This window comes from Syngnathus scovelli, chromosome 19 (assembly GCF_024217435.2).
Source record: "Syngnathus scovelli strain Florida chromosome 19, RoL_Ssco_1.2, whole genome shotgun sequence".
Classification (NCBI taxonomy): domain Eukaryota; kingdom Metazoa; phylum Chordata; class Actinopteri; order Syngnathiformes; family Syngnathidae; genus Syngnathus; species Syngnathus scovelli.
Window position 1 is genome coordinate 5,638,530 of NC_090865.1, and position 27,364 is coordinate 5,665,893.

The following is a 27,364-nucleotide window of genomic DNA, read 5'->3' on the forward strand; positions in this document are numbered from 1 at the left end:
GGAACTCTATAAAAAAAAAAAAAAAAAATGTTGGAGTTCACCACTTACCGTTCTCAAAATAAGGGTGGGGGGGGACATATCTTCACGGGGCCACCCTGAGGATGTGTTGCCCCCTGTAATTTGGCCTAGTGTTGGATTTTGTCCACAATTTAGGGAGCGCGCTATCTGCGCCTCACGGCAAAAGCCATTGCCAATCACCCGTTATCCAATTTACTCACTGCGTGCTCGTTTGATTTCTTCAGATTTAGGAAAATGCAAAGACACTGAAGCACAGTTCAGTCACAATTCTTGTTTAGAAAGCTCTGTTTTCAGGAAAGTACAATACAGCGCTGGGCCCTTCAAGAGCGGAAAGTCTCCATTCAGAAAAGGCAATGTTCAAGGTTCTTTGATCAGCTGATATTAAGTTGCACATTGTGGGCCGAGCTTGATGGGTGATGAGTCTTTGGGGTGGGGCAAGTTCGCCATGGGAGTGGGTGCTGGTTATGGGGGATTCGGTGTGTGTGGTGGCTGTTGTCTTCCATCCCGTCTTTCGGCCTTGGCGATCACCTTTGGCCGAGTCCTTGGCTGGCTCCCTCTGGCACCTGCTGGTTTTATCTCCACGTGACCTTCCTGTGAACATTCTTCTCCAATCTTGGACATACACTGTCGTACCTCATTCTTTCTTTGTTAAGCAAACAAACATTTAAGAAAATGCAGAATTTCCCTGCAGCAGGCCATCGTCCCCTCGTGTCTCAAGGCTGCCACCATCGTTCCTGTACCGAAGAAACCTGCACCGTCCTGCTTCAATGACTACCGCCCCGTGGCACTGACGCCCATCATCATGAAGTGCTTTGAGCGGCTTTAAAGCAAATTAATAAATGCAAAAATATTAATTTGCTTTGAAAATACCTGAGTAATAAAATGGATGGATGAATGATGATCACAAATAAGTATAAAGTGTCCTTTGTAATATATACTCCTTGTAGCATGTAACGGTACCCAAAAGGAGGAGTTTCTTTGCATCGAGGTTTATGCAAAGAGCTCACGTAATTATATCGTTGCTTTTTGATGAAGTAAATGAGTGTTCCGTCTGTACGACTGGTCTGTGAATGCACCCCGCTTCAATGGAAGAAGGCGGATGAACTTAAAGACAGTGCAGTGCTGCGGTTTTTCGCTTTCCAAACAAGGCGTGCGCGCTCCCGCGACAGGGTGGAACAAAATTTCTCGGGGGTATCAAATCGAGCACAACACCAGCAGCGGCAGGGCAGCGTAACTACAAGGTAAAGTTGAGTTTGGATTTCTCCGAAATCACGTGACGCTCGTTGGTTGTTCATTACGAAACCAAACGTGATTGCGACGATACGTTAGCGTCGCCGCCATATTGGATGTGGAAAAGCGGAGTGCTGGGTGAAATATTCAGTTTGTTTGAGGTGCTTTTTAGCAATTTCAGTGTTGTCTTATGAGACCTGCTTATTACTCGCACTGATCCTCATCTCGTTATCTCGGTGGTCCGGCTCATCAGCTGTGACGCAATAAAAATACCCCGAAATTAAAACTAACAGAGTACGTCATTCCCAAAACAGCTATTGACCTTTTCACCACCACCGGCCAGACGATTAGTTTCAAATTAGTCTTTCATATTTTACTAAATTGCCAAGAATTCAGCTCAGTGGCCTAGTAGTAGAGTGTCCGCCCTGAGACTGGAAGGTTGTGGGTTCAAACCCCGGCCGGGTCATACCAAAGACTATAAAAATGGGACCCATTGCCTCCCTGCTTGGCACTCAGCATTAAGGGTTGGAATTGGGGGGTTAGATCACCAAATGATTCCCGAGCGCGGCACCGCTGCTGCTCACTGCTCCCCTCTCCCCCAGGGGATGGATCAAAATCACATGGGGATGGGTTAAATGCAGAGGACAAATTTCACCACACCCAGATGTGTGTGTGACGATGATCATTGGGACTTTGGGGGACTTTTAAGAAGTATCTCGTGAGAGTGTCTGGGTGGACATCTGATGTTGGGCGTGTCGCTTTAAGGGCTGAGCTTCTTGTCCAGACCCGAGCAAATTACGGCCCGCGGGCCATGAAGGAATGGGGTCAAAATACAAAAAGTCCTGCCTAGCTACAAAAACAGATGTGCTCAAACCTGATTGAATAAAGTACATAAGCAGACAAGTATATTCACATATTAAATAAATAAAAGAAACATTTTAAGCATATAATTATACCTAGACACCAAATCAATAAAGAAGACATAACTAGACATTTTTGATAAGTGGTAATGAGAAAGGCTTTTTATAACTTTATGATCTGATATATATATTTCTGAGCACTTTGAAATAACAAATGACTTTTGATATATTGCCTGAATAGCTTAATGACCCTTAAGGAACTGTGTAATGCATGCCTGATGTTTTTTCTCTAAATCATGGACACGGCCAGAGTCGTCTTGACCGTTCAGTACTAGATTGTATCTGTTGGATTTTGTCCACAATTTAGGGAGCGCGTTATCTGCGCCTCACGGCAAAAGCCTTTGCTAATCACCTGTTATCCAATTTACTCACTGCATGCTCGTTTGATTTCTTCAGATTTAGGAAAAGGCAAAGACACTGAAGCAGAAATTAGACTTACACAGATTGGTTGAATTCAATCACAATTCTTGTTCAAAAAGCTCTGTTTTCAGGAAAGTACAATACAGCGCTGGGCCCTTCAAGAGCGGAAAGTCTCCATTCAGAAAAGGCAAAGTCCAAGGATGTTCGATCAGTTTTATATTCAGTAGCACATTGTGGGCCGGGATTGATGGGCGGTGAGTCTTCGGGGTGGGGCAAGTTCGAAGGAGAGTCTGCTTCCATGGGAGTGGTGCTGGTTATGGGCGATTCGGTGTGTAGGTGGGGGGCTGTTGGTGTGTGCGTGTGCGTGGAGGGGGGCTGTTGTCTTCCATCCCGTCTTTCGGCCTTGGCGATCATCTTTGGCCGAGTCCTTGGCTGGCTCCCTCTGGCACCTGCTGGTTTTATCTCCACGTGACCTTCCTGTGAACATTCTTCTCCAATCTTGGACATACACTGTCGTACCTCATTCTTTCAATTTTGTCATTTTGTACGAAATTATGTTAGCTTTTGCTGTGACATCATTAATCTATTGCTGTATAATCTTTGAGAACTGCCAGTTTGTTTTCTTTTTTGTAGTTTTGTCCTGTCACTTGCTTGTTTGTGCTTTTAAGTTGTCAGGTTCAACGTGCTAACTGAATATCTGAATAAAAGAAAAGGATCAGCAGACAAAAAACAAGTGAGACAGAATATTGAGTTTTCTCGCGAGGAGTGAGATACAGATTGCTTTCTACAATCTACTAAAAAATCTCTTTACACTCCTCGCTCTTTTTATTTGGAATGCCCTACCCACAGTGTGAGACGATTAGCCCCTGAGGGGGGGGGGGGGGAAGAGATTGTGGGCTTCGTCTCGTAAGAAAAGAAACAAAGAGTAATGCACAAATTGTTGCGTGCAGATATGGCTATATCAGCAAAACAGTTTAAGCAATATTCCGAGAGATAAAAAGAGAAAGTGAAAAAAAAATGTACTCATTTGGAATGTTTCCTGTGTCATCCTCTGTAGGTCACGACCTTCCCAGACTTTTGGGGGGCTACCGAACACCATCAGTTTCATGTGCGCATTCACGATCGAACCCAGGTTAAGAACCACTGCTTTAGAGTGCCATATCTAAGTCCACGAAACAAACAAATAATACAAAAAAACAACAAACTGAAAAAAAAAAATACACAACAAAGAATGCTCGAAAAGGAGTAGGAGGAAGCATAGCTTTTTAGATTCCGACCCCTTTCTCACTTAATCCATTAAACTAATAATTCAACATCTAAATCAATAAAACGGAACACATGAACCATATTTTTGGGACTGAAAATCGTTCCGGCATATACGTCGCATTATGATGATTGATATGTTATGCTTTGATTGGAAAGTTAAATTCTAGTGCTCATCTGTGTAGTAAATGCAACTGTTTCCTATATCATTGAGTAGGTTGTTATCAGGATCAATATCTTATTCTATGTCCTGTGATTTATGTTCTGTATATACAAAGGTTTCTAGTCCTAAGGTGTTTTTGTTATCAGGCGTTGTCATGAATGTGGTTTGTGTTTACCTTTGTGGTGTGTGTTTTTTGGTATTTGCTCAGCTCCTCCAGCTCCTTGATGATTAGTCCTTTGGGTTCAACATTCGGTTGAAGAACAGAATGCACGTAGCCTGTTGATACACTATATTGTCTTCTTCTTTTCCTTTCGGCTTTTCCGCTTTACAAGCTTGAGAGTATATGACTGAAATAAAAGAGAAGCAAGAGGAGATTAGGAATGGTCACAAACGACGCGAGGCAAACAATGTTCTCTTTGGATGTTCCTGACGAAGGAAACATTTGTCGCTCACCTTGTTTTCTTATGAGATGGAGGATTATTGTCACCACCACCACCACCAGACTGAGGACCACCAACGAGACGGCGATAGCCACCACCTTCTTCCCGTCTTCCTCTTCTTCACATGGCGAAGTGTGTGCGACGAAGAGAGACACGTGAATGACTGTCGTCGTGACACCGAGCCGTCACGAGAGCCCCACAGCCAGTGGGACGTGTCTGAGTCACGACAAACGCTCACCCTGGATGCGTGCGTTGCTCAGGATGCTTCCGGCGTCCAGCTTGATGACAATGTCTTCCGGGACGCCGTCCAACTGGAACACGCATTCGTACTCCTGCTCCGCGGCGGGCGTCACCTCCACTTTCAGGTCGACCGAGGTCTGGAAGGTTCCGTCGTGGTTGGGGAGGGTCGCCCTCATCTCCACGTCCTCGTGGATCTCCTCGCCGTTCTTCCTCCAAAAGAGGGACGATGTAATGGGGTAGAAACCCGTGGCGTGGCAGGTGACCGGAGAGGAAGGCGTCTTCTGCAGGAGAGACACCTTGGGAAGCTCTGCACGCAAAGATGGAGTAAAACGCGTGAGGAGGGCAGGAAAGATGGAAAGTATGTGTATGAAAGAAGATGTGTGGAGAGAGGACAATGTACCAGTTCTCGTTAGGAAGACCCTCCCGTTCCTCAAATGTGTCTTCAACAGCTCAGGACACACCTCAGTGTGGGTAATCTTCTTGACTTCATTAAGCCCACCAATTTGGTCCAACTTGATTTTGGTGGTGAAAGCTTGTGGATGTGTTGCGATCCATGTCATCGTCTTCGCCTCAAATGCTAGGAAGTCTTCTCCATCGTAACGATAGTGCTCCCAACCATCAACCTCATCCGTCTCATTGTCCCATTCACAGCCTTTTATCACCTGAATCATGTGAACACCTGAAAGGATCGTACACAGCATTCAGTGATGATCATCGGAGAGGAGCCAGCAGTGACACGCCTGTTTATTAGTCATGAAGTGTACCAGCACATGAAATGAATTTTACGAGCCGACGTAAACAAACCTCCAGTTTGGTTGAAGCGCTTTTTAGCAGTTTCAATGTTGCCTTTCATGATCTGCTCATTCTGAATATTGATCGCCGTCTCTATCTCCCAGAAGTGCAGATTATCTTCTGTGATTTTGTTCACCCAGTCATGTTTTGCTTTCGTTTCCCTGTGGTTGCTGTCAAACTGCAGAATCTGAACGCCGTCAACATACGCCACCTCCAAGAACTCTGGTAGTTTTGCAACTTGAGACACCGTTGTAAAATAATTGAGCGTGTGAATGGTGACTGAAAGACAAAAACAAAAGTGACACACATGATTTTGCTCTGTTTTTACATTGTGCAATTCATATTTTCAATGATTCTGTCTGCAGTTGGAACATTGCAGCACTTGACATGTTGAAGTTCGTTGCCCCTCATCACCGATTTGAATATAAATATTTTATTTACACATATATGTATAAAAATACATAACTTTTGCTATTCTCTTTAATTTGCCCAAAAAAACTATTCCCATGTAATTGATCCATATTGTCTATTCGGGAGGCTATACAATGTTTATTTTCTGAAAGATTAGATATAACTTTATTGCTTTACCATGAAATATTAATTGCAAACTCTACTGTGTAAAATTTCATTACGTTCGCTTTTTCATATTTAATTGAATGGACATTTGTTTCATATATTCATTTTTAAGTTTTTCAACTTTAACAAGCAAATATTCCAACAGTTATGATAATAGATTTGTGTTCCCGTCTAACTATGAGGAAATTAGTGTTTAGGTAAAACAAGTTGTTTGTGTGTGTGTGTGTGTGTGTGTGTGTGTGTGTATGTATATATATATATATATATAGACCTCGGACGACAACTGTTGCTCAAGTCTGTGTCTGTATTCAACTCACGCCCGAGCGTCATGACGTCACACAGCCCAGCCTAAGACAAGTTTCCGCACATGAAATGACGCAGCAGACATGAAGAAAATTTAACAAACAAATTAATAATAAATGCGGTAGTTCAAAATCAAGAGCGTCAATCTTTAGGATAATAAACGAGTTGTAAGCAAAAGTAAAACTTACCAGGCGTCACGCTGCTTATTTGCACGACCGCAACAAAGTATACAAGTAAATTCATTCTAAGCATCAAGTTGTTTGTCACATTTTAGTCAAGCGGGGTCAAATTCTGAAATTGTAAATAGTCCCAACTGGCGGACGCAGAAGGACGGAAAACAACAGCTGTGAGTTACTCCAACGTAAAGTCGAGTTTGGATTTCTCCGAAATCATTTGCACAGCCATAACAAAAAATACAAGTAAATTCATTCCAAGCATCAAGTTAATTGAAGGACGGAAAACAGCAGACGCGAATCTAGACTGTTGAAACTCCTCGTTCGACGGGTGTTGCGCACGCCTTGTTTGGAAACAACATAGTGCTGACGCCTTACGGCATCTGTTTTTCGCTTTCCAAACAAGGCGTGCGCGCTCCCGCGACAGCAGCGGCAGGGCAGTGTAACTACAACGTAAAGACGAGTTTGGATTTCTCCGAAATCACGTGACACTAATTGGTTGTTCATTGCAAAACCACTTGAATATACTTTCGCTTCGCCGCCATACTGGATGTGGAAAAGCGGAGTGCTGGGTGAAATATTCAGTTTGTTTGAGGTGCTTTTTAGCAATTTCAGTGTTGTCTTATGAGACCTCCTTATTACTCGCACTGATGCTCATCTCGTTATCTTCGGTTGTCCGGCTCATAGGCTGTGACGCAATAAAAATACCCCGAAATTAAAACTAACAGTGTACGTCATTCCCAAAACAGCTATTGACATTTTCACCACCACTGGCCAGACGATTAGTTTCAAATTAGTCTTTCATATTTTACTAAATTGCCTAGAAGTATCTCGTGAGAGTGTCTGAGTGGACATCTGATGTCGGGCGTGTCGCTTTAAGGGCTGAGCTTCTTGTCGCACGGGTTTCTCAGCATTTTTGACTGTTGAACTATAAATAATCACAAGATGAATCAAGTAGTGTGTTGAACCTTGAAAGATAAGTGATAAATGACCGTATTAACTGCTCTTCTTTTCTCCACCAGTGACATGATCCTCTAGGCGAGCCGAGGTTCCAGGAGAAAGAAAAAAATTGTGACTACAGAAGGAGCAACGAATTAAAGTATGGAAACAAATTCACCTCTACAACGTGTTAATCTTATGTTGTTGCTACTTATGTGTATAATTCTTGACTTGGTGTAATTTGAGGGAAACATGTCAAAAACGAGTTATTAACACTTGTCATCTGGTTTAAATTATATGACAATTGTATTGGCCTCATGCAATAACTTATTTTGATTTCCCTTCGGTTTTCTCTTATGTACAATATTTTTGCAGACTTCCCGTAAACGGAAGGTGTCGCTTTTCTTTTGCGTACTTGCAGGCGAGAGTGAAAGCGAAAGTATAAAGGCAGACACGTTACGGTTGCGCAGCTGCTTTTCTCTGAAAGGACGACAAAAAGAAAACGAAGAGAAGAACAAGAAGCAGCAGCAAGGAGCGCAACAACCATGACGAATTTCTGGTCCATTCCTAATGTCTTTCTGCTTTCCTGCTTGGTCCAAGGTATCCGACACAAAACTCTACATACATTTAAAATGCTTAAAATATGTTTCATCTAAAAAAATGTGCCGAACGATGCTCAAGACAATGTTGCGCTTTTATTACTAACATCGGACACTCGTATGAAACGTTTTGAACTACAAGGTCATTTTCGTTTAAGTTTTTCAGGGAATTTGGTGCATACGCCCCCCCGTGGCTAAAGCGCGTTACAACAACAGTACTGTAGCTTGCTGTTGAGAAAAATATAAGAAATTGAAAGTAAACGTCATTTTTGCTATTGATTAAATTTTACTCAATGACACAGTGACGTCTATTGAGTCCGTGTGTTGCACTGTTTGTGTCCTTCTCGCAGCCTGCCACAGCCACTCCTGTCCTGGGCTGGAGTGCTGGTATATGAACGAAAAGCCATCTGGAGGTCTAGCGGCGCCCCCAAGCCAGGTGAAGTCGCTGCTTCGCATCAAGACGAAAGGCCACCGCACAGCCAGCCTCGAAGATTTGACCGATCCCAGTATCCTGAGAGTCTACACTGTCGCCGGTCTGTTGGCGTGTGCAATTATTACCCTAGTTACAAAATAACCTCATGTCAATACCTAAAAACGGATGAATGAATCGCTGCTTGTGACCTCCAGATCCGGCGGCGACTTTGTGTCACCGCTCGCGCAAAAGTTCAACCCGCAAGCCTCATTGTGAGCTCAGCCGGTTCCAGCCGCAGTACTCCGCCATCTCGTGGGCCTCCACCCTCTCAGATGAGCTCAGCCCTATATACCTGCAAGCCGACTGGTTTTCTGCCACTGTTCAGGACCTGGACGAACGACGCGGCACGGCCAGCATCATGCGTGCCCCCACCGAAACCAACGAGCTGGACGGTAACCACCGTGGATTTGAGTAGCTCTCCTCGCTCTGAGAAGTTCTAATGTTCCTTCTTTGCCGTTTCCCTCCTTAGTGGTTCTCAGCGTGACTACCACAACGGTGGTGCAGTCCAGACTCGGTGAGCCGGTACTGCTGCAATGCCAGTTCTGGGCCAACCCCGCATCTCCCCTGTATGGATCGGGCTTTGCCGTGGAGTGGCGCTACCAGTCCCACGGCAGCGGACGACTGCTTCTGGCCTATGATGGAAAATCGGACCGGCTATTTGACTCCCCGGAGGAAGGCGTGAAAATGGACTTTGAGGATCTGCACCAAAATGGCAACGCCTCCCTGGTGCTGCAGGAAGCCCAAGTGCACCACTCCGGAATGTACATTTGCATGGTGTACCTGCCACATCTTCTCGCTCAGGTCACCATTCATCTGGAGGTTGCAGGTGGGTTGTGAAAAATGCAATCAAAGCTGGAATAGAATTTTCACATTTGATTGCAACATTTTTGCCTTGCTTCTAGAACCTCCTTCCCTATCCATCCACCCATCCCCGTTGCCCCTTACCGCTCCGGGCCAGACTCTGACGGTCCACTGTGAGGCCTCAGGTTTCGCCCCCCATTCCCTGGAGCTGAGCTGGGACTTGAAAGACGCCGATGGCAAGACCAGATCGTTGGGATCCGGTCACCTTACGGGCCACAAGCAGGCCTGGGACGGCACCTACAGCCAAGGCACCCGGCTTGAGCTCAACACGTCTGATCCGGAGCTGGGCCGCGGAGGGGAGCTCATCTGCGTCGCCGAACATCCCGGCGGTACACGTCGTGCCAGCGTGGCACTCAGAGTCATCGGTAATCTGAGGGGATGTTTTCTATCCTACCACATAAATGCTGATTTGTCAGCCTGTTTCAAACGCAGTACTAATGACTTTTGACCTCTCAGGCTTCAGCACACCATCCATGGAGGACTCCATGGTGATGATGGCCGTGGCCCTTGTGCTCTACGGCCTCATCAAGTTCATCTCTTGGCTCTTCCTCCCCTCAGGTGACCCAACATTCGTGAAGCTAATGTGCTTGTCGGCCGATGTATTGCTGTTGATGTTTCGCCACTGCACCTTTGAGTCAACTGCAAATAGCAATCAAATCAAATAGCTTTTATTAGTAGTTTAATCGCAAATATTTTAGAAATGGACGGGTCACACTTGTTTTGGACACTTTAGACAAGTTGTAAATACTGAAGTGTGAATACTGCACTGCAAGCATTTACGCCAAAGTGAATGTCTTTTATTTCTGTCTGTAGGTCCAGCTGAGGCAGTGGAAACAGAAAAGGTAAGTTTGTTTCTCAAATTTAATGTTTTATCAATATTTGAACTCTTAACTTTTTACTTTCTGCAGAAAAAGAATTGAAGAGACTTACCCGCCTTGTCACCCAACACTGAAGAATCCATATATCCATCATTTTAACAAATTGGACTATTTACTTGTTACTCATTAATTTTATTGTGACAACCTGCAAGACTTGTTTTGTAAATACAATGTTTTCTCCTCTTTTAACTCCCTCCACACAATAATTATCAATGTTTCGGGTTGTGTATGTTCTTTTTAAATTACAACCATATTAAAACAAGGAATAAAGGTGTGTTTTTGTGACCAGCTTTATTTATTTGACCCATTATATGTTTGTTGATGTTAATATAGGTTGTTATTTATGTCCTATAAAAATGAACCAAGTTACTTAGTATCAAGTTCACATCAGGCGATGCTTCATGAGATATTGAAGATTATTTGCAATTTTACAGCAGATTTTCCTGCAATTTATAAATGTAAAAGGTTTAGCAAGAAACATGTAGACACTTTATTTACATGCACGCTGCTCTCCGAACCACACAGTGGCGCTAGTGAGCCAATTTTACAATGTGCCAACCGCCCGTAGAAAACGTTTCCAATGGTCTCTACATTTTTTGATAAAACGTTTTGATGGACACAAACAGTACGACGCTCTATCATCCTGTCAGATATCGTGGACTCCTACATGTGCTTATTTTGTACCTAGGTCCAATTATTATTATGTTTTAAAATCCTAGCAAGTTTGTCCAGATTTTATTATTCAGCGTGAAGTCGCGCGCTAAATAGGGTGCTAATGCTAACGTAAGCTAACGAGGACTGGTACACTGGACAATGCCGGGTGGGAGTTGATGTTCTGTCTAGCGCGTCATCTCAGCCTAACTAACAGGTTGGTATACATCACGAGTGTTGTATATATAATTTTAGGTCATAGTGTTAAAAGGTATCATTTTGCTCGACGTGTGTCCTGTTGTGTGGCGTTCAAAAGTTCGTTCTTTCACTCCGACTTAACACCTTTATAGTGCTCGAACTACGCTTCAGACATTTTGAAAGCAATAAAGAAATCCCAGAATGCTCAACTTCTCTGCGGAAATTTTAGAATGCACCACTTGTGTAAAGATTTATACTCGTTATTCAATTTTGAAGATGGTGGCGACTATGGAAGCTAGTTTGGTGTTTGGAATCTAAATCTTTATTGCCATCTTTCTGAACCTTCCAAATTCCACTATGGAGTGGTTAACTCCAAGCAGGACAATAAAAGATCACCACATCCACTAAGATAAATATTTTTTTACATGGCGTTAATTCACAATATATAGATACAATAAGAAAACATAACAAAATGCACATGAGTAAGCGCTTGTCGGTGGATGCAAGAAACCTGGAATAGACCCCGAGCTCTGTGAGACAACTGTTTGCACGTATGTGTTACGTTGCACTTCCTCTCTATATTTTTTGTCTCTCAATGAAGACTCTCCCGACATGGCAGACGTCATCATCATGGATGAAGACGACGTCCCTCGGCCGTCGCCCCGACGAGTACCGGTGTCCACCAAGACCCACATCACCCAGCTGCCTTTCGTTTCGTCCATCAATAAGCAGCACGTTCTGCAGGCGGAGAATGACAAGTTGTTCTCTGAGGTGATGACACTGTCTCCCTGCAAACACTTCTTTCAGAACATTGGCGCAATCTTAATGTGTTTTGGTTTGTGACATGGCATTGTGCAAGTGTACCTAATTGAAGATGAACTCTTTACGTACTCTGATGTTTGTCTTGTTTCCTGCCTCCCTTCAGTTTGTGGAGCACGTCGTGACTGAGACGGAGGACTGTCCTCAGGTGTTGGAATACCTAAAGAGCAACTACGCCAAAGCCCGTAGTGATTATCTGTCGTCAGTGGAGTTTCGTAACAGCTTGGGCCGATGCTTGACCCGGCTGGAGGCCAACCGTTCCAGGGCTTTTGTCTACATCTATGAACTGTGCATGGTGCTCAAGCAGCACAAAGACAGAAGCAAGAAGAACGCAGCAAACCCCTCTACCTCCACATCGGCTTGTCTTGCGGCTACCTCATCAAAAAATGAAAGCAAGACGAAGAGCGCGCCAGAACATGGAGGGAACCCATCGACGGAAGACGACAAGCCCTCCACGTCAGGCTTTCAGGAAATCCAGAAAAAAGCAGAGAAAAGGGCCAGCAGGGCCTCCAGGAAGCAGGTTAGTCTCCCAATGTGTGCCCCGATGAAAATTTACTACTAGAAATTGTTTCAAGTGTTGATAACCTCCACTGTTCTCACCAATATTTTCCATTTGCGTTGTGCTTGGCCTGCAGATTGCGTATCTGGAGAACATGCTGAAGATCTACGACAACGAGATCTGCCGCCTGCAGCGCACCGAACTCTCCCTGGACGACCTGGATGCCGAGGACTCTATGTACATTCAGGAGCACAAACTCAAACGCAAGGTTGGCCCGCCTCTCGTCCGGGGTGCTCCCGTCCCGCCAGCCTGCGCCACTCACACCTCTCTCGGTTTCAGATGATGAAGATCTACAATAAGCTGTGCGAGTTGAAGGAGTGCAGCCCGCTGACGGGCCGAATCCTTGAGCGCAAAATCCTCTACAACGACCCCAAGTATCCCGAGATCAGCAAGAGGGTCCGTCGTTGACAATGACGTCATGATCGTTCATCAGCGGCGCCGCCTTATCAGTGTTCATGTGGTCCCTTCAGATCCAGCGTTACATCAACAAACCTGATGTCTGCATGAACCCGCCTGACTACCAGGACATCCTCCAGCAAGTCCAGCTGGCCAACAAACGACACAACCTGCATCTGAGCGGAAAGGAGTTGGAGCGTATCGCCCGCAAGGCCTTTACCGAAACCGGCAGCCAAATCCAGCAGAGGCGCCATCACGACCTGCTCTACGACTTTGGCTGCCAACTCACCAGCGAATACAAGCCCGGTAAGAGCCGCCTCGCCTCGGCTACGAAAATCACAGCATTCCAAATTCGGCCTTCATCTCCAAAGACAACGACCCGGCGCTGAAAGACTCCACGCTGCACCGGAGGCTACGGGACAACCACGAACTGGGTCTGAACCGCCTGGAGGATGTCATCAACAAATACTCGGTCCTGCAGGACAACACGGATAAGAAGGACAGAGAGCAGAACGGTGAAGAGGTTCGAGGTCGCCGTGGACATCGACCGCATCATCCCGGTCGTTTATCTCATTTATTATCTCGCTGGATGTGAAAGCAGGAGGAGGAGGAAGATGAGGATGAGGAGGACGTGTCATCAGAAGCAGACATTGAAGAAGAGATTCAAGCCAGCAGCCAGCAAGGTGGACCAGGTCTGAACCGGTGACATGTCATCTCAATACCTAGGCCATTGAAATTGTATTTTGTTAAATTAATTAGATGATTTAAATGAATTAATTAGATAAATACATTGTTGTTAAATTAAGCAAATAAGGAAAAATGGTAAAAAAAAGTCTTCAAAACCAAACGCCTGCTCCTGTCAGATGATGACGACGAAGATGACGGCAACGAGGCGGAGAAAATGAGCGACCACGCCAACGAGGATGGGCTGCCGACAGAAAACGTCACTGTGGCTGCAGCGCCGAATGACAACGAGGCTGTCACCAGTGGGCTCCACTCCGACGCCAGCATGCCGGGCTTCTCGCCGCTGTCAGATGACGTGTCCGCTAGCAACAGCCCCAGGCAATCGGAGCCCACCCAGCCCGACGACGGTGCCGCCTCATCAGAGGATCCCCCCCATCTTGCCAGTCAGGCCACCAGCAAGCACAGGTATGTTATCCTAATTTTATTAAAATCGTTATGCTCAAAACCACGTGTAGCATTTTAAACATTTGCTCTAAGAAGTGATCTTGGAGTGCATCATGTGTCAAGTTAAGCGACTGGTGTTCCCCCCAGCATCGGCACAGACCCCCCAGCAGCCACCAACGGGGCATCTTTACGTCCGCCGCTAGAGATGACGTGCCACTCGCCCATCACCAACGGCACCTCGCCGCCTGTTGCCTTCACGCCTGACCGCAGACTGAGCAGGAGCCGCAAGAGGAAAATGCTGGACACTACTCCCAAGCGGAATCACATTGACGCCAACGACAGGTAACCAAGGGGACAAACATGGGCTACTTTTTTTTTGTTGTTGAAAATAATTGTAAAGAATTTTTTGGAGAAAAAATAATTCAATCACAATATCAAGGGAGAAAATAATCGCAGTTAGATGAGTTTTTCCAAATTATTGTCATGGAACCCTTCAGAGAGGCGGAGATACCGCTGGACATGGGCGTCATCTGCGCCTCCCCGGCGCAGACTATCGAGGCCTCCGACTGCCAGCTGGTCACCAGCTCGCAGTCGCCTTCCCCCAAGAAGATCAAAGTAAGACATGGACCATCCTTCCCTGCCACGTTTGGTGCCCCCCTTTATCACACACTGACCCGTCTGTCTTGTCTTCCTTCCCCTTCCAGGTCAGCGTGGCCACCCAGTGCGACCCCTTGGAGATCATCGAACTGTCTGACTCGGAATGACCGAGGCTGTCGACTCCAAAATTCGTCTCTATCTACTGTGAGAACAACTTCCACTCAGGACACCAAGGGGGCGCTGGAACGCCAGTCTGTTTACATTTTTTATATCTTCCTAAAATTGAGTGAGGTACTTTGGTTGAACCTCATGTTGCAGCATATGTTTTGACGTGCCCACAGCCCATCCCTCTCTGTCTACATATTACTTGAGGGCACCTTCAATGCTGTAAGCTACACTGAGTTCTGCGCTGATCACGTTTAGCTTTTAGAAAGTGTCAGTGGTCCAGAGAGTGTGGGACATTTTGAGTCCTTGCCATGTTATTTTCATATTTTGGAGAAGATGAACTTTTTCAAAAAAATTTTGGGGGGGGGATGACTAGTCACCATATCTACTTAAATTGAATTTGTTTTTCTTTTATAATGGCTATCCAAATAAAGCTTACTCAATACACAGAAAGAGAATTTATTGGCTATAAGAAAGCTATTCACATTTGCATCATTATAGAAAACTAGTTTTATTTTAAGTCAACGTGCTCTTCAGTCGATATATATATATATATATATGTGTGTATATGTATATATGTGTAAATGTATGTGTGTGTAAGTGCCATGAACCAAATTAACAAGAGCATGGACAATGCAGACGCGCACGCACAGTCGAGATATATATATAGAGACAAATATTCATACACCGGAAGACACCGTATTGACGTTGGAATTATTGTCAAGTGCCTTTGGCTACAGTAACTCGGTTTATTTTAGCGATCGTCAAAATAAAGTCACAAACGCGCCCTTCACGCATTATTGAGATCCCCATCTTACAAAATCTTACTTTTAATCAAAAAGGTCTTTGTTTTGGTAAACGGAAGGGCTCACGTTTGAAATAAATACTCTTTTATGTTTCCGATCGCATTTGTTTTATTTTCCAAGTGGATGGTTATGTGGCTTATTTTGAAAGAATCGAGCGGAATTACACATGTTCTCTATCGAACTTGACGCTGTCGGCCAGCTCGAGGGTGAAAAAAAGCGAAGGGAAAAAGGAATATCCGAGGGCCAAGAGAGGCGGATTTGGATAAACTTTCCCAACTGTCCCGACCCGAAGAAGCTTCGGGCGGCTGACGGATAGTCCATTTCACCGGTAATTACCCCCGGAGTCATTTATCGCTTCTTAACCGACTGTCGAAAAGCGCCGTCGTCGTCCCAGCGGCCGGAAGTCTGCATGAAGCTTCGTCTCCCTGGCGAGGCGACGACGGCGTAGACGGTTTTTTTTTTTTTTCTCCCCCTGCCTGCCTTCGTTTTTTTTTTTTTTTTTTTTTTTTTTAAATACGACACTTTTTTTCTCTTTTTTTATGTTCTGTCGGCGCGATGAACAGCAAGTAGCCAAGTGAGCCAGCCAGCGTGTTTACGTTTAGCCAGCAAAGCACACGAATGGCCCGGCCTCCACGTAGCTTTAGCGAACAAAAGGAGAAAATTAATGGAGGCAAGTTAGCCTCTTTAGCTTAGCATAGCCTAGCCTCACTCTCCGATACAGCCAAGTAAAGCATGCTAACCATTGTGGGTGCTTTGTAAAGTTCTTTAGTTGGCAAGGACGTCGAATCAACCGGTTTCCTCATTAAACTAAGATAATTATGTATCATATTTCACCAACTAGTGCTAATATTTGACGAGGACGTGGCTCGAGACGTTTCATTAGTTTTAAAAATTTAATAATATTGCTGATAGACCGAACTGGCTGCTTGTTTATTCTATTTGGAGCAGACAGAAACACGTTTGATTAGCTTGGTTTAGTCCCATGCCTTTTGTTGTCTAGTGGTTATCAATCATACTCGTATTCAGGTACCACCATTATGACAAACATTATTATTATTATTTTGCATTGAAGCAATGAACCAACAGTGACAACCTAGTGATGATTATATTAATTGACAGATATTTTATGTATCTGGACTATCAACATAGTGCCAACTATTGTGAAGGAGGGCTTACTCGGTACATATATTTTTTGCAAAAATATTGATGGCTGTTGTCTGCAGCCTCTAAGTACCCGATACCTTCCGAAAAAGGCCGGTATCGGTACTCGCCAACCTTAAATCCCTTAAAATAGTACATACTCACATGCATATTTGTATTAGTATTCTGTACAAAGCTTTTATGAAATCTAAATAATAAAATAGATTGCTGCTACTTTGTGGGTTTGCGTCTCATGCGGGGGATTCTGGAACATAAGAGGCCAAGGGGTAGAGGTGTTTTCTAAGTGTGCTGCTTTTCAATTCCAGAAATAATGGACGAATCCCATTTCAACTCGTCCTACTTTTGGTCTCCCGTCCCCACTGTACAAGGACAGGTAGAGACAACCTCATTGTTGGCCTTGTCTTGAATGCACATGGTGTCGTGGCATGTTTCTTCCGTGTCCCGGGATTCCTTGCCGTTTTATATCCATACCGATGCTTCCGCTCCGCCACGCACGCCACCCTCGCGTCAGTCATGTGACTTCTTTTGACGGTTCCGCCAGTCACATGATCACTCTTGTCTAGGGTTGCAAAGGGGGGGGGGGATTTCCATGGGAAGTTGAGGGGTGGGTTGGAAATATTCTAAGTTGGAAACTTTTCTTGGGAATTATAGAAGGCTGATATAAACAACTGCCACATTCAAGCATGAATGTGAACATTTTGATATGTGCTAAACAAGCATCTGTGGAAGTTCGAATGCATTCCCAGCCCACGTGCGAGGGCAGTACATAATGGCTCCTTCACTCAATTAGGATTATGCCTATACATGTTTTGCTCAATTATAGTTAACATTTCTATTTCCAGCCTGATGTTAGTTCAGTAAATTCCCATGGGAAGTTTCCAACTTTGAAAATTCATGGGATTTTGCAACCCTACTTGTGTCCCTCTGCTCTCATTTCTCAAAGCTGTCCTCACATTTTTTTGCTTCTTCTTTGCATCTCACCTTTTTTTTATTGTTCTCTTTTCCATCTCCTTGCTTTTCCCATACATCATCCTCATGTTTTGCCTCGCCCGCTTCCTCCAATTGCACCCTCAATGCCCCATCCTTCAATTTTCCTCCCGTCACCCAACCCCACCCCCTCCTCTTTGTCGCAACCGCTAGATCGAGAGCGCCATGTTCCTGAACAAAACCAAGGAGCAGCTCGGCGCCGAGAAGCCCGCCGCGCCGGCTTTCCCGCACTCGTCCGCGTCCTCCGCACCGCACTACCCCACGGCGGTGCTCGCCATCCCTGGCTCGGGGGAGGCGGGGGCCGGGCTGCGAGTCGTCACCAAACAGGAGGGAGGAAGCTCGGCGGGGGGACCTGGAGGAGGAGCAAGCGCGTCCATGCACGTGCACCAGTCGCACACTTCACAGAACGTCACTGTCGTGCCTGTTCCCTCCACGGGAATCATGACCGCAGGTGAGGGGCTGTATCAACAGGTACACGCAGAGGCAGCGCGCAACACCGAGCAGTTTTGAGTATTGTGCCCTGTCGACATTCAAAGAGCATCAAAACGTAGTTAACCTAATGTGTTAATATTAAATGCAGTCTGTTTTTGTTTTCTCAGCGGGTCTGGTCATCACCACCCCCCAAGGCACGCTGGTGCCCACTGCCTCCACGCAGTCTTTCGTAGCTGGGCCTCACTCGGCCACCACCATGATCGTGTCCGCAGTGCACCCCTCAAACGCAGGTGAGGTTGCGCAAGAGCGTAAAATATTGCTCGGATAGACGGCGAGCTGACGTTTGTGTCTGCAGATAAGAAGAACGACATGGCCGGCCCCCCCGCCGTCGTCATGTCCACGCCGGGAAAGCGAGGCAGGAAGAGCAAGCAGGCGATGGGCAGAACAAGCAGCATCCTTCCGCCAGGAAGTGACGCGCTGATATTGGCACACCTGGCTGCCACAGGGCAGGTGTGTTTCTTTAGTTTGGGCCTTCTGTTGACTCAATCGCCCCAGGGCGCCCTGGGTGGTCGGTCTCATGTAGCCGATATTGCTGAAGTTCTTTGTTTCCTCTCCAGCATCATTCTGCCGATCCTTACGACCTCTCCAACGATGAGGATGACCACTCCAGTAAAGAGGGTCCCAAATCCTACAGGTCAGGGGGGGGGGTTGGACAGTTTGAGCAAATAGAACGTGAGGCCTTGAAAGTTGTCTCACTCCTCCTCTTGGCACTCCAAGGTGTCGCATGTGCGCGGTGACATTCTTCAGCAAGTCGGACATGCAGATACACGCCAAGTCGCACACGGAGGCCAAGCCCCACAAGTGCCCCCACTGTTCCAAGTCGTTTGCCAACTCCAGCTACCTGTCGCAGCACATCCGCATCCACAGCGGGGCCAAGCCCTACAGCTGCACCTACTGCCAGAAAGCCTTCAGGCAGCTCAGCCACCTGCAGCAGCACACACGGTACTGGTGGCCCTCAACTTATTTGCAAGTTTTCATTTTTATCTGATCTCCTACATTGCGGCTGTGTCTGGGTGGTATCCCTCATGCTAGTGGATAGGGAGTGATTCCAAACAGAGACTGAGAGACAGAGAGAGAGCGAGAGAAGCCTGACTGTGCTTGCTTCTGTTGCACTTTGGTGTTTTCCTCAGTCGGACACAGCGCAAACGAGCACAAACCATCACTTGAACGCATGATTTGCTCTTGAGTTCACTGTGAAGTTGGGTCATGCTCCAGCCTAAAGATCTCTCGCTCTCTTTCCCTCTCTCTTTTCTCTCTCTCTCTGTTTGTGTTTCTCCGGGTCCATCCCCCGCCTCCCTCCCACCTGCCCCACCCACCCCGACCCCTCCCCGCCGCCTCAGCAACCACACTGAGGCCAAGCCCCACAAGTGCCCTCACTGCTCCAAGTCGTTTGCCAACTCCAGCTACCTGTCGCAGCACATCCGCATCCACAACGGGGCCAAGCCCTACAGCTGCACCTACTGCCAGAAAACCTTCAGGCAGCTCAGCCACCTGCAGCAGCACACACGGTACTGGACTGGACCGGGCTGGGGCGTGTCGGCGGTGGAAACAAACGCAGGAGAAGGACGCAAGAAGGTGTTCTTTGTGAAGTGTGATTCCACTCAGGATTTGCACTGTGTCTTTCAGGATTCACACGGGTGACCGGCCGTACAAGTGTAACCATCCGGGCTGCGAGAAAGCTTTCACTCAGCTCTCCAACCTCCAGGTACTCACCAACGTAGTCGCTTAGACCAAAATTTTCAACAAGCACTTTAAAGGTAAAGCTTCTAAGAGCATCTCCAAACGGCATGATGTTCCGTTGACTGCAGCCGCTCAAAACTAATGACAAATTTGAGTTTGGCTTCCCTTTTTGAATGTGACACCGCACTTTCTCTTCGCAGTCTCACCGTCGGCAGCACAACAAGGACAAGCCGTTCAAGTGCCACAACTGCAACCGCGGTTACACGGATGCCGCCAGCCTGGAGGTGCACTTGTCCACGCACACGGTCAAACACGCCAAGCTCTTCTCCTGCGGCCTGTGCAACCGCTCCTACACATCGGTACGACTCACCAGAACAAAACACATCGACTTAGACGTGCCCACCGTTGTACGAGCCCTCGGCTTTTGCGTTGTCGGAAGCGCAAAATTTAAGGTGAAAAATGTGCTGTCCTCACGTTCTTTTCCTGTAGGAGACGTACCTGATGAAACACATGAGGAAGCACAACCCAGACACGCTAACGGCGGGCGAGCAGGCGCGGGGCTCCGGCGGCCGGGGGCGCGGACGTGGCCGGGGGCGAGGTCGAGGAGGTTCGCTCCAAGGCCAGGCCGGCCAGAACCCAAACGCCGGCAGCTACCAACAGCCCGGCGAGGGGGTCATCCCGTGCCCCTTTGATCTCCACCAGTACAAGACGGTGGCAGCCGGCGAAATCCAGTACAAACCCGGCACGGTGGCGGACCACAAAGACCTCTGCCTCACTGTGTCCACGTCCGCCATCCAGGTGGAGCACATCAACTCGTAGGAAACAAGATTTGACATCCCTGTATAAAGTCTTGGAAATGTAGTCTGGAAAATTCTCCAAGAGGACTTGCTTTTCTACCTGTGTGGCTCTCAAAGGGATTGATCAGGTTAAAAGGCGCGCAGTGTTTCCACAACGAGGACGAAGCAGCTTTAATGCAGAGCCCGGCCCCGAGGTGTCCGATTTGTTTGCGGGGTGCCTCGCTCTTACCCGGATTTGAAGTGGCTTCTCAATCTCAGATGAGGTGAGAGGCTTTTCCTGAAATGCCGTCTCGATGCGCCGAGTCGCGGCTGAGCCTCGTTTCTCTGGAGGAGCAGCTCGCTCGCCTATACAGACGCTACCTTATTTACAGCGACTCCCCAACCCGTTTTTGTGCTAGGGCACACCACCAAGCAAATGTCACAAACGTATACAGACTGAAATTAACGATCTTATTTCAAGTCGCGTGTTTAATCGATATATTTATATACTCGCAGGAAGACCTATTTTTTAAAATAGCAACAAGCCATGTAATGGAAGCACATTTAATTGTTGTGCCGGTCACTGTATATCATTGGCATAAGTACATATTAGATATTTGTAATTGATCAATTTTCAGACGAATGGATTGAATCGCCTTTGATACCAATAAAGACCCTATAAATGTATTAACAAAAACAAAAAGGGAGCATGAGACCAAAAATTATGAGTAAATCACAATTTCATCTAATAGTCTGCTCGACCCATCTCAGGGGTCACCGACGTGTTTCCCACAGGGCCTGTTCTAGGAATTATTTATAGTGAAATGTCTTTTTTTCTTCACAATGCCACCCAAAAACAGAAAGCACCATTTGACACAGGTTTTTGTTCTAAGTGAACAATTTTAATATATTTATTTCAATCAAGTATAGTTCGAGTCATTATTGTATTGCATGACCCAAACCATATTGTTCGTAGAGACATCCTAACGGCTGTCCAGGGATGGTGCCCGGACTGCATTCCTACGCACAAGCCCAAAATATTTTATATTATATTTTATTCCAATGTATTACATACACACGGTGCAGCAACACATGTAAACAGAGCATCCAGTGATACCTTTCCCGGGGAGTAGGTGCTCATACTTCTTGTGTTGGTATATTTGAATTTTGGGAACAACACCGTCGCTATGTAGGGTAGCGTCTGTACTCGAGAGGCATTACCGTGTGCGAATCATGTCGTGGGACATTTAGCCGAATGCACTAAACCACACGGGGCTCACGAACTAAGCACTTGATGAAGCTTGTACTTCACCTTCTACGTTTGTCAGCTGTACTTTTTTTTAATATGTTCATATTTTTCTACCAGCAGAGAAAATTGAGAAAGTGTGAATGTGGAGACAGGTTTTTTTTTCCCCCTAATAGAAGCATTAGTGACCCTCCATCGCAACATTTCGGCACCAGGTTGTTGGGAATAATGATTGTATGACAAAATGGCTGACAGGTACTGTTATTATTCATTGTTTATTTAGATTTTTTTTGTGTGCATATGAATTTCATTACAACTGTATTGCAAATCTTATCTACACTATCAACCTAAAGGCATTATTATTATATGGCAGTATGCTGTACATAAGAGTTTTCTGTAAAAGGGAAGCATGTCCTGTGAAGTTTTTTTTTTTTTTTTAAAAAGAAACAATTATAACAAACCACGTGAGCTTTGGAGCTTAACCCAAAAAAAGAAGTTGTATTAGTGATATTCACTCAAATGATGTTTGGACTGGAATTATCAACAAACATTGAGAACATTGGGCAATATGAAATGACGGCAAATACAATTTGTGATATATTTGTGTTTGTCTCGACTTAACTCCACACATTTTCCTTCGTGTATACGTTGTCATTTTCATAGGAAAAATAATGACTTACAGTACTATTCAAGTCATGCTAACACATTATGGAGCTGTGCTACTCTTTAGCATAGTATGCTCATCTTATCAGACTGTTTATGAGAATAAAGTTGGCAAACTGATTTCATTTAAAATATTTGTTCTTCGTGCATTGCAGTTTGTCCGATGAAACGAGCATGATTTTCAATTTTGTGACAAGTAGAGGGGAAAGTAGTGTATTTAGTGTTTGTTTTCAAACTGCGTTTGAAACTGATCACATGGGCGGGGCCTGATTGGTTGACATCGACTGGGTGTCGTCATCGACTTTTTTAAGTTATAGGAAACGAAACTCAACATAACGACATGCTAATTAGGTGGGGAACGCAGAGTAAATTCGTATAATAAATAATAACAATAATATAAAAAAACAGGGTTCGTTTGGTTTTTACTACAATCTCGTTTCCGCCCGCGCGGTGGATTCTGGATGTAAAAACAAGCCACAAAAAGAAAACTTGGAGGCGTGCTCTTGCGCGGACTCAGCCAATCATGACAGTCCGTCTGCGGCGCCGCCAAACAATTACAGTTCAAATTTTAAACCGTCGAAGACTTTGAACGCGAAGGTTTTCGCCGCTCCGAGCATCTTCATTAAACTCATATTTCTTTTTCTTTTTTTGTTGCCTAACAGCAGCTAGCAACCATAAAACGGCGTTTTGCTATAATTTGTGTTATTTCGAACGACGGTGATTCATGTCTAGACTGCCAGTCATGGCGAGCAAACGGGTGCTCGCCAGCTCTGAAAAATTCGAGGATAAGCAGCCTGTTCAGGTAAGACATGAAGAAAAGATTGCACAAAATAATTTTTGGTGTCTTAAATTTAAGTTTATTTTGAAATGCTTATTTCCCCGTAGAAGAAGTTCCGCAAGGAGCCGCAGCCCATCAGACCCCAAGCTGCTTCTACCGTCCTAGGCACCAGACGGCCACCCGTCACGGCCACCAGGGCGCCTGTTTGTAAGTTCACTCATGGCATTCTCACCAGCGACCTTTTTAGAATTAAAATCAACATAACAATCTAGTAGAATGCAAATCTCAAAGACTGCAGTTTGCCTCCTTGAAATGAAGTCAAAGAGCTAAGAACTTTTAGCTAATGTATTAGTAGTAGTAACTTGTAAGATCAAAACGTTTATGAATAATAAATCAAAAGTGGTGTTCTTATATCTGTGCAGCCAGGCCGACGCGAGGTGTCGGAGCTGCGACAGTGGCCGGCGCCCCCTCCAGAGGTAAGAGGGAGTGAATTAAACATTAATTTGGTGCGGTGGCTGACTTTAAAGATTGATCATCTCCGTCAGGAGTCTTCAAAGCGCCCGTGGCGTCGACCGTAGCAAAGGGAGGCAAAATGACAGGAGGCGTGGCCCCTGCCGACCCCAAATCAGGTCAATGGAACATCTTATATTGACTCACAAAACGACTCATTGTCACATTGTCAATACTTTCTGGGCTCTTGCTCAATATAGATTGTTACAAAAACTGTTGTTGGCCTCTGTCTGACAATTATGTGTCCCTATAGGTGGGCCCCCCCGCAGGCTCCCGTGGGACATGAAGGGCAAGGTCACTGACATGAAAGGGAAACTCCAGGACTACCAGAGTAAGATGAAATCTGCCAACCTGGAGAAGGAGAACCTGAAGGGCTCCCTTGGGGAGTTGCAACTGAAGGCAGCTGACATGGAGAGGGACCTCAGGTACAGGACAGTATAGAGAGCTGGCATCTCATCTCATTCTAGGGCAGTTCTTCTTCGACAGTTCTTTGTCCAATGAAGCAATACCCCAATTTCTGTATTGAAAAATACAAGAAATTAGACACCAATTGTCATATCCTGTATGTTCCTTGCACTTTACTGCATGGTTGCCTGTATTTTCAGTGAGACCCAGGAAAGGCTTCGGGTGCTCCTTGGCGTCCAGGATGATTTGGAAAGGGTCACCAGCGAAAAGAAGACTCTGCTGACTGAGCTAAGCAACCTGCAAGACAAACACCGAGTGATGGAGACGTTGCGGGACAGTCAAGAGACGGAGATCCAAACCCTCAAGGTGTAGTGTTTTTGTTTTTTTTCGCGGATGATTTTTTTTTTTTTTAAAGTTAAATCGAGGCCTTGCATTCTCCTGCAGATGAAGTTGTCGGTGCAGGATTCTACCCTGGCCCGCGTGCAGGCCAGCCTACTGGCAGTCGAGGAGGAGGCGCGCTTGCTCAGAGAAACCACAGCCCGCCTGGAGGATGAGCTCCACGCGGGGGAGATGGAACGGCGGCGCCTCCATAACACGGTTCAAGAGCTCAAGGCAAGTCACTAAACTGCTCAGAGATTTTCATAGCATGAGAGTCCCCTTCGCTCAATGTTCCCAAATTGATCGCAGGGCAACATTCGAGTGTTTTGCAGAGTGCGCCCCCTAGTGGAGGGTGGCCTCAGCAATCACATCCAGCTGCCAGCCAAAGACAACAAGGCAATAACATTGGCGAAAACTGAAGAGGTAAGAGGGTCAGGCTCTAACGAGCTTTTTTAGGACACTTTTTCTGTAATTAGCTTTCGTTTTATAAAAGTGAGATGTAGTAGTTTCTTTTTTTTTTTCATTCGATGAAAATGGTTTTAATTACTGAAAAAAATTATGGGAAAAAATGCATATGTCTTCTCAGTCTCACACAGGCAAAAGCAGCGACACGCATAAGAACTACAACTTCAGTTTTGACCGCGTCTTTGGCCCCGAAGCGACCCAGCAGGAGGTAACGTACGCGAGAAGGGCCACGAGCGCCAAAACTTATAGCGGCCGTTTCTGAAGACGTTTGCACCTCGGTGGCCGGCAGGTATTTGAAGAGATATCCCTGCTGGTGCAGTCGGCGCTGGACGGCTACAACGTGTGCTGCTTCGCCTACGGCCAGACAGGAAGCGGCAAGACCTATACCATGGAGGGGGCCGAGGGCCACAGTGCCCGTGGCATGATTCCCAGAGCTGTGCAGCAAATCTTTGCATCCACCCACAAGCTTGCCGCCCAAGGCTGGGAGGTTGGTTCTTTGCCATGACTGTGCCTTTGTGCTTAGTTTAGATACCTTGTGCTCCTCTCTAGCCAGTTGGATTTTTGGTATTTTCTCCTCCCGGTAGTTCTCCTTTACGGCCAGCTTTGTGGAGATCTACAACGAGTGCCTGCGTGATTTGCTGTACACGGGCAAGGCCAGCAAGAGGCCAGAACACGAAATACGCAAGGACAACAGCAATAAAATGACCATCACCAACCTGACCTACCAGAAGGTTTCCAATGAGGACCAGGTACTGCACGCTTACCTGTCCAGTGGTTCTCAAAACTGGAGTCCTTGGTGGCGTCCTCTAGTTTGAGTTGCCCCGCGATAGTCGGTTAACAGTCTCCGCACACATAGCAAGATGCAAGCTTGCCTGAAGTGTGTCTGTCCCTCTAACCACCTCAGGTCCTGTGCTTGATCGCCTTGGCCAACCAGAACCGCTCCACGGCCCAGACCAACCAAAACGACCGCTCGTCCCGCTCGCATTCTGTCTTCCAGCTGGACATCGAGGGCACCAACGCGGGCAGGGACGTCAAATGCAACTGTGAGTGCTTGGTTGTCATCGTCGCGTGTCTGCATTGGTGTGCTAAGCTCACATCCTTTTTAAATTTGAATATTTTTGCTTGTGTGCGCAGCCACTTTGTGTCTGGTGGACCTAGCAGGGAGCGAGCGGATGCTGAAGAGCCAGTCTCAGGGAGATCGTTTCAAAGAGATGACGGCCATCAACGGCTCGTTGTCCAACCTGGGCATCGTCATCACCGCGCTGGCCAACAAGGTGAGGAAGCCTTCTGTGTTTGTTGTCGTCGCGACCATCTGTGCACTTGTCGTTGTGTTTGTGTTGACGTTTCACGTGTTGTTTTGCAGGAGACCTTCATTCCTTACAGGAACTCCAAGCTGACTTACCTGCTGCAGGGCTGCCTGGGCGGAAACAGCAAAGCGTGGGTTCAATTTTTTTTTTCCTTTAACTTTCAACTGCACGCAAATCCACAGAAATACAAGATTGCAATAAAATGAAAAAACAAAACACGCATCACCCTTTTTATTTTATTTTCCAAATTTGAACCGTTGTCAACTACTGAGTCGCTTGTTTTCTCTCCAGTCTGATGTTCGTCAACATTGCACCCGAGCCGGACAGTTTTGGGGAAACGCTCAACTCTTTGAGGTTTGCCAGCAAGGTAAGCCTCGCCCATGCCTCATTTGTCACATTTCATGACTTATTTCTGATGACGCGAGGTCTTTGCTTCTGTTGCCAGGTCAACGACTGCATGATTGGCACAGCCAGTGCAAACCGGAAGTAAATCGGTGGTCGCTTTCGCCACTCGTGTACATGGACACACATCTTTTAATTTCATTTAGATAAAGGTGCATTGCCCTTTTCATCATTTGGCCCTTTTGTAACTCACCAGCCATGATCACCATTGTACTATTTACAACCTGATGTATAACTTTTTTTGTTTGTTTTGTTTGAAGTTTCAACATTGCATTATTCCTTTTTGAAATTAAATTGTGGGCATCATACCTTTGCAAAATGTCCAGAATATTTGGCTCTATTAAAATACTGCACAGTACATGTTAAATCCAGCTAATATGAAAGAACTGGACTCTGCTGTGATTAGGTTGTGCCTGCATATATTCATGTTCATCATGAGTGAAATTTAAGTATCAGGAAATAAAACTTTAAACTAAAAGTTATTTTTGAATGGATTTGATGCTTAAACCACAAGCGTAAAAGACTCGTTGACAAACTAATCAATTCAGCCTTTGTCAAAGTTTGCCAC

The 27,364-nt window shown here is 45.9% G+C and overlaps 5 protein-coding genes and 1 long non-coding RNA gene across 13 annotated transcripts; 5 read left to right on the forward strand and 1 right to left on the reverse strand.

The window, feature by feature from the left end:
• Positions 1-2,616: 2,616 nt before the first annotated feature.
• Positions 2,617-6,875, reverse strand: LOC125987250 (H-2 class I histocompatibility antigen, K-Q alpha chain). Of its 5 annotated transcripts, XM_068648910.1 has the most exons (7): positions 6,494-6,875; positions 6,320-6,350; positions 5,439-5,705; positions 5,035-5,313; positions 4,633-4,941; positions 4,363-4,512; positions 2,617-2,978 (listed from the first exon to the last, which is right to left on the reverse strand). In XM_068648910.1, exons 2-7 carry the CDS (start codon positions 6,330-6,332, stop codon positions 2,749-2,751), a joined length of 1,248 nt encoding a protein of 415 aa, XP_068505011.1. In that variant the 5' UTR covers positions 6,333-6,350; positions 6,494-6,875; the 3' UTR covers positions 2,617-2,748. The 5 variants fall into 5 exon arrangements, with proteins under 5 accessions (XP_068505011.1, XP_068505010.1, XP_068505009.1 ...); XM_068648909.1 differs by lacking the exon at positions 6,320-6,350 and having other exon boundaries at positions 4,363-4,509; positions 6,494-6,874; XM_068648908.1 differs by lacking the exon at positions 6,320-6,350 and having other exon boundaries at positions 6,494-6,874.
• Positions 2,978-3,647, forward strand: LOC125987318 (uncharacterized). Its single transcript, XR_007487964.2, has 2 exons — positions 2,978-3,195; positions 3,586-3,647. It is a non-coding gene; the product is annotated as an uncharacterized lncRNA (long non-coding RNA).
• Positions 6,876-7,379: 504 nt separating the features above from the next.
• On the forward strand, positions 7,380-10,512 carry LOC125987235 (tapasin). Its single transcript, XM_049751483.2, has 9 exons — positions 7,380-7,577; positions 7,839-8,017; positions 8,367-8,549; positions 8,644-8,880; positions 8,958-9,314; positions 9,391-9,714; positions 9,806-9,907; positions 10,163-10,191; positions 10,258-10,512. The coding sequence occupies exons 2-9, from the start codon at positions 7,963-7,965 to the stop codon at positions 10,267-10,269; spliced, it is 1,299 nt and encodes a 432-aa protein (XP_049607440.1). The 5' UTR covers positions 7,380-7,577; positions 7,839-7,962; the 3' UTR covers positions 10,270-10,512.
• A 254-nt stretch (positions 10,513-10,766) lies between these two features.
• On the forward strand, positions 10,767-15,874 carry daxx (death-domain associated protein). 2 transcript variants are annotated; one of them, XM_049751417.2, is made up of 12 exons: positions 10,767-11,095; positions 11,678-11,847; positions 12,002-12,415; positions 12,531-12,662; positions 12,734-12,850; positions 12,925-13,156; positions 13,222-13,373; positions 13,449-13,542; positions 13,714-13,999; positions 14,126-14,320; positions 14,476-14,593; positions 14,683-15,874. In XM_049751417.2, exons 2-12 carry the CDS (start codon positions 11,689-11,691, stop codon positions 14,740-14,742), a joined length of 1,959 nt encoding a protein of 652 aa, XP_049607374.1. In that variant the 5' UTR covers positions 10,767-11,095; positions 11,678-11,688; the 3' UTR covers positions 14,743-15,874. The 2 variants fall into 2 exon arrangements, with proteins under 2 accessions (XP_049607374.1, XP_049607375.1); XM_049751418.2 differs by having other exon boundaries at positions 13,452-13,542.
• znf384a (zinc finger protein 384 a) lies at positions 15,727-22,683 on the forward strand. 3 transcript variants are annotated; one of them, XM_049751450.2, is made up of 11 exons: positions 15,727-15,874; positions 17,013-17,080; positions 17,848-18,145; positions 18,294-18,416; positions 18,482-18,636; positions 18,744-18,820; positions 18,904-19,128; positions 19,527-19,694; positions 19,813-19,891; positions 20,067-20,225; positions 20,356-22,683. In XM_049751450.2, exons 2-11 carry the CDS (start codon positions 17,018-17,020, stop codon positions 20,683-20,685), a joined length of 1,677 nt encoding a protein of 558 aa, XP_049607407.1. In that variant the 5' UTR covers positions 15,727-15,874; positions 17,013-17,017; the 3' UTR covers positions 20,686-22,683. The 3 variants fall into 3 exon arrangements, with proteins under 3 accessions (XP_049607407.1, XP_049607409.1, XP_049607408.1); XM_049751452.2 differs by lacking the exon at positions 19,527-19,694; XM_049751451.2 differs by lacking the exon at positions 17,013-17,080 and having other exon boundaries at positions 15,730-15,874.
• Positions 22,684-23,059: 376 nt separating this feature from the next.
• Positions 23,060-27,274, forward strand: kifc1 (kinesin family member C1). The gene is made up of 16 exons (XM_049751427.2): positions 23,060-23,353; positions 23,437-23,536; positions 23,752-23,805; positions 23,875-23,958; positions 24,093-24,264; positions 24,445-24,610; positions 24,689-24,856; positions 24,932-25,045; positions 25,209-25,295; positions 25,377-25,574; positions 25,672-25,836; positions 25,992-26,130; positions 26,222-26,361; positions 26,451-26,524; positions 26,686-26,761; positions 26,840-27,274. Exons 1-16 carry the CDS (start codon positions 23,276-23,278, stop codon positions 26,882-26,884), a joined length of 1,860 nt encoding a protein of 619 aa, XP_049607384.1. The 5' UTR covers positions 23,060-23,275; the 3' UTR covers positions 26,885-27,274.
• Positions 27,275-27,364: the final 90 nt, after the last annotated feature.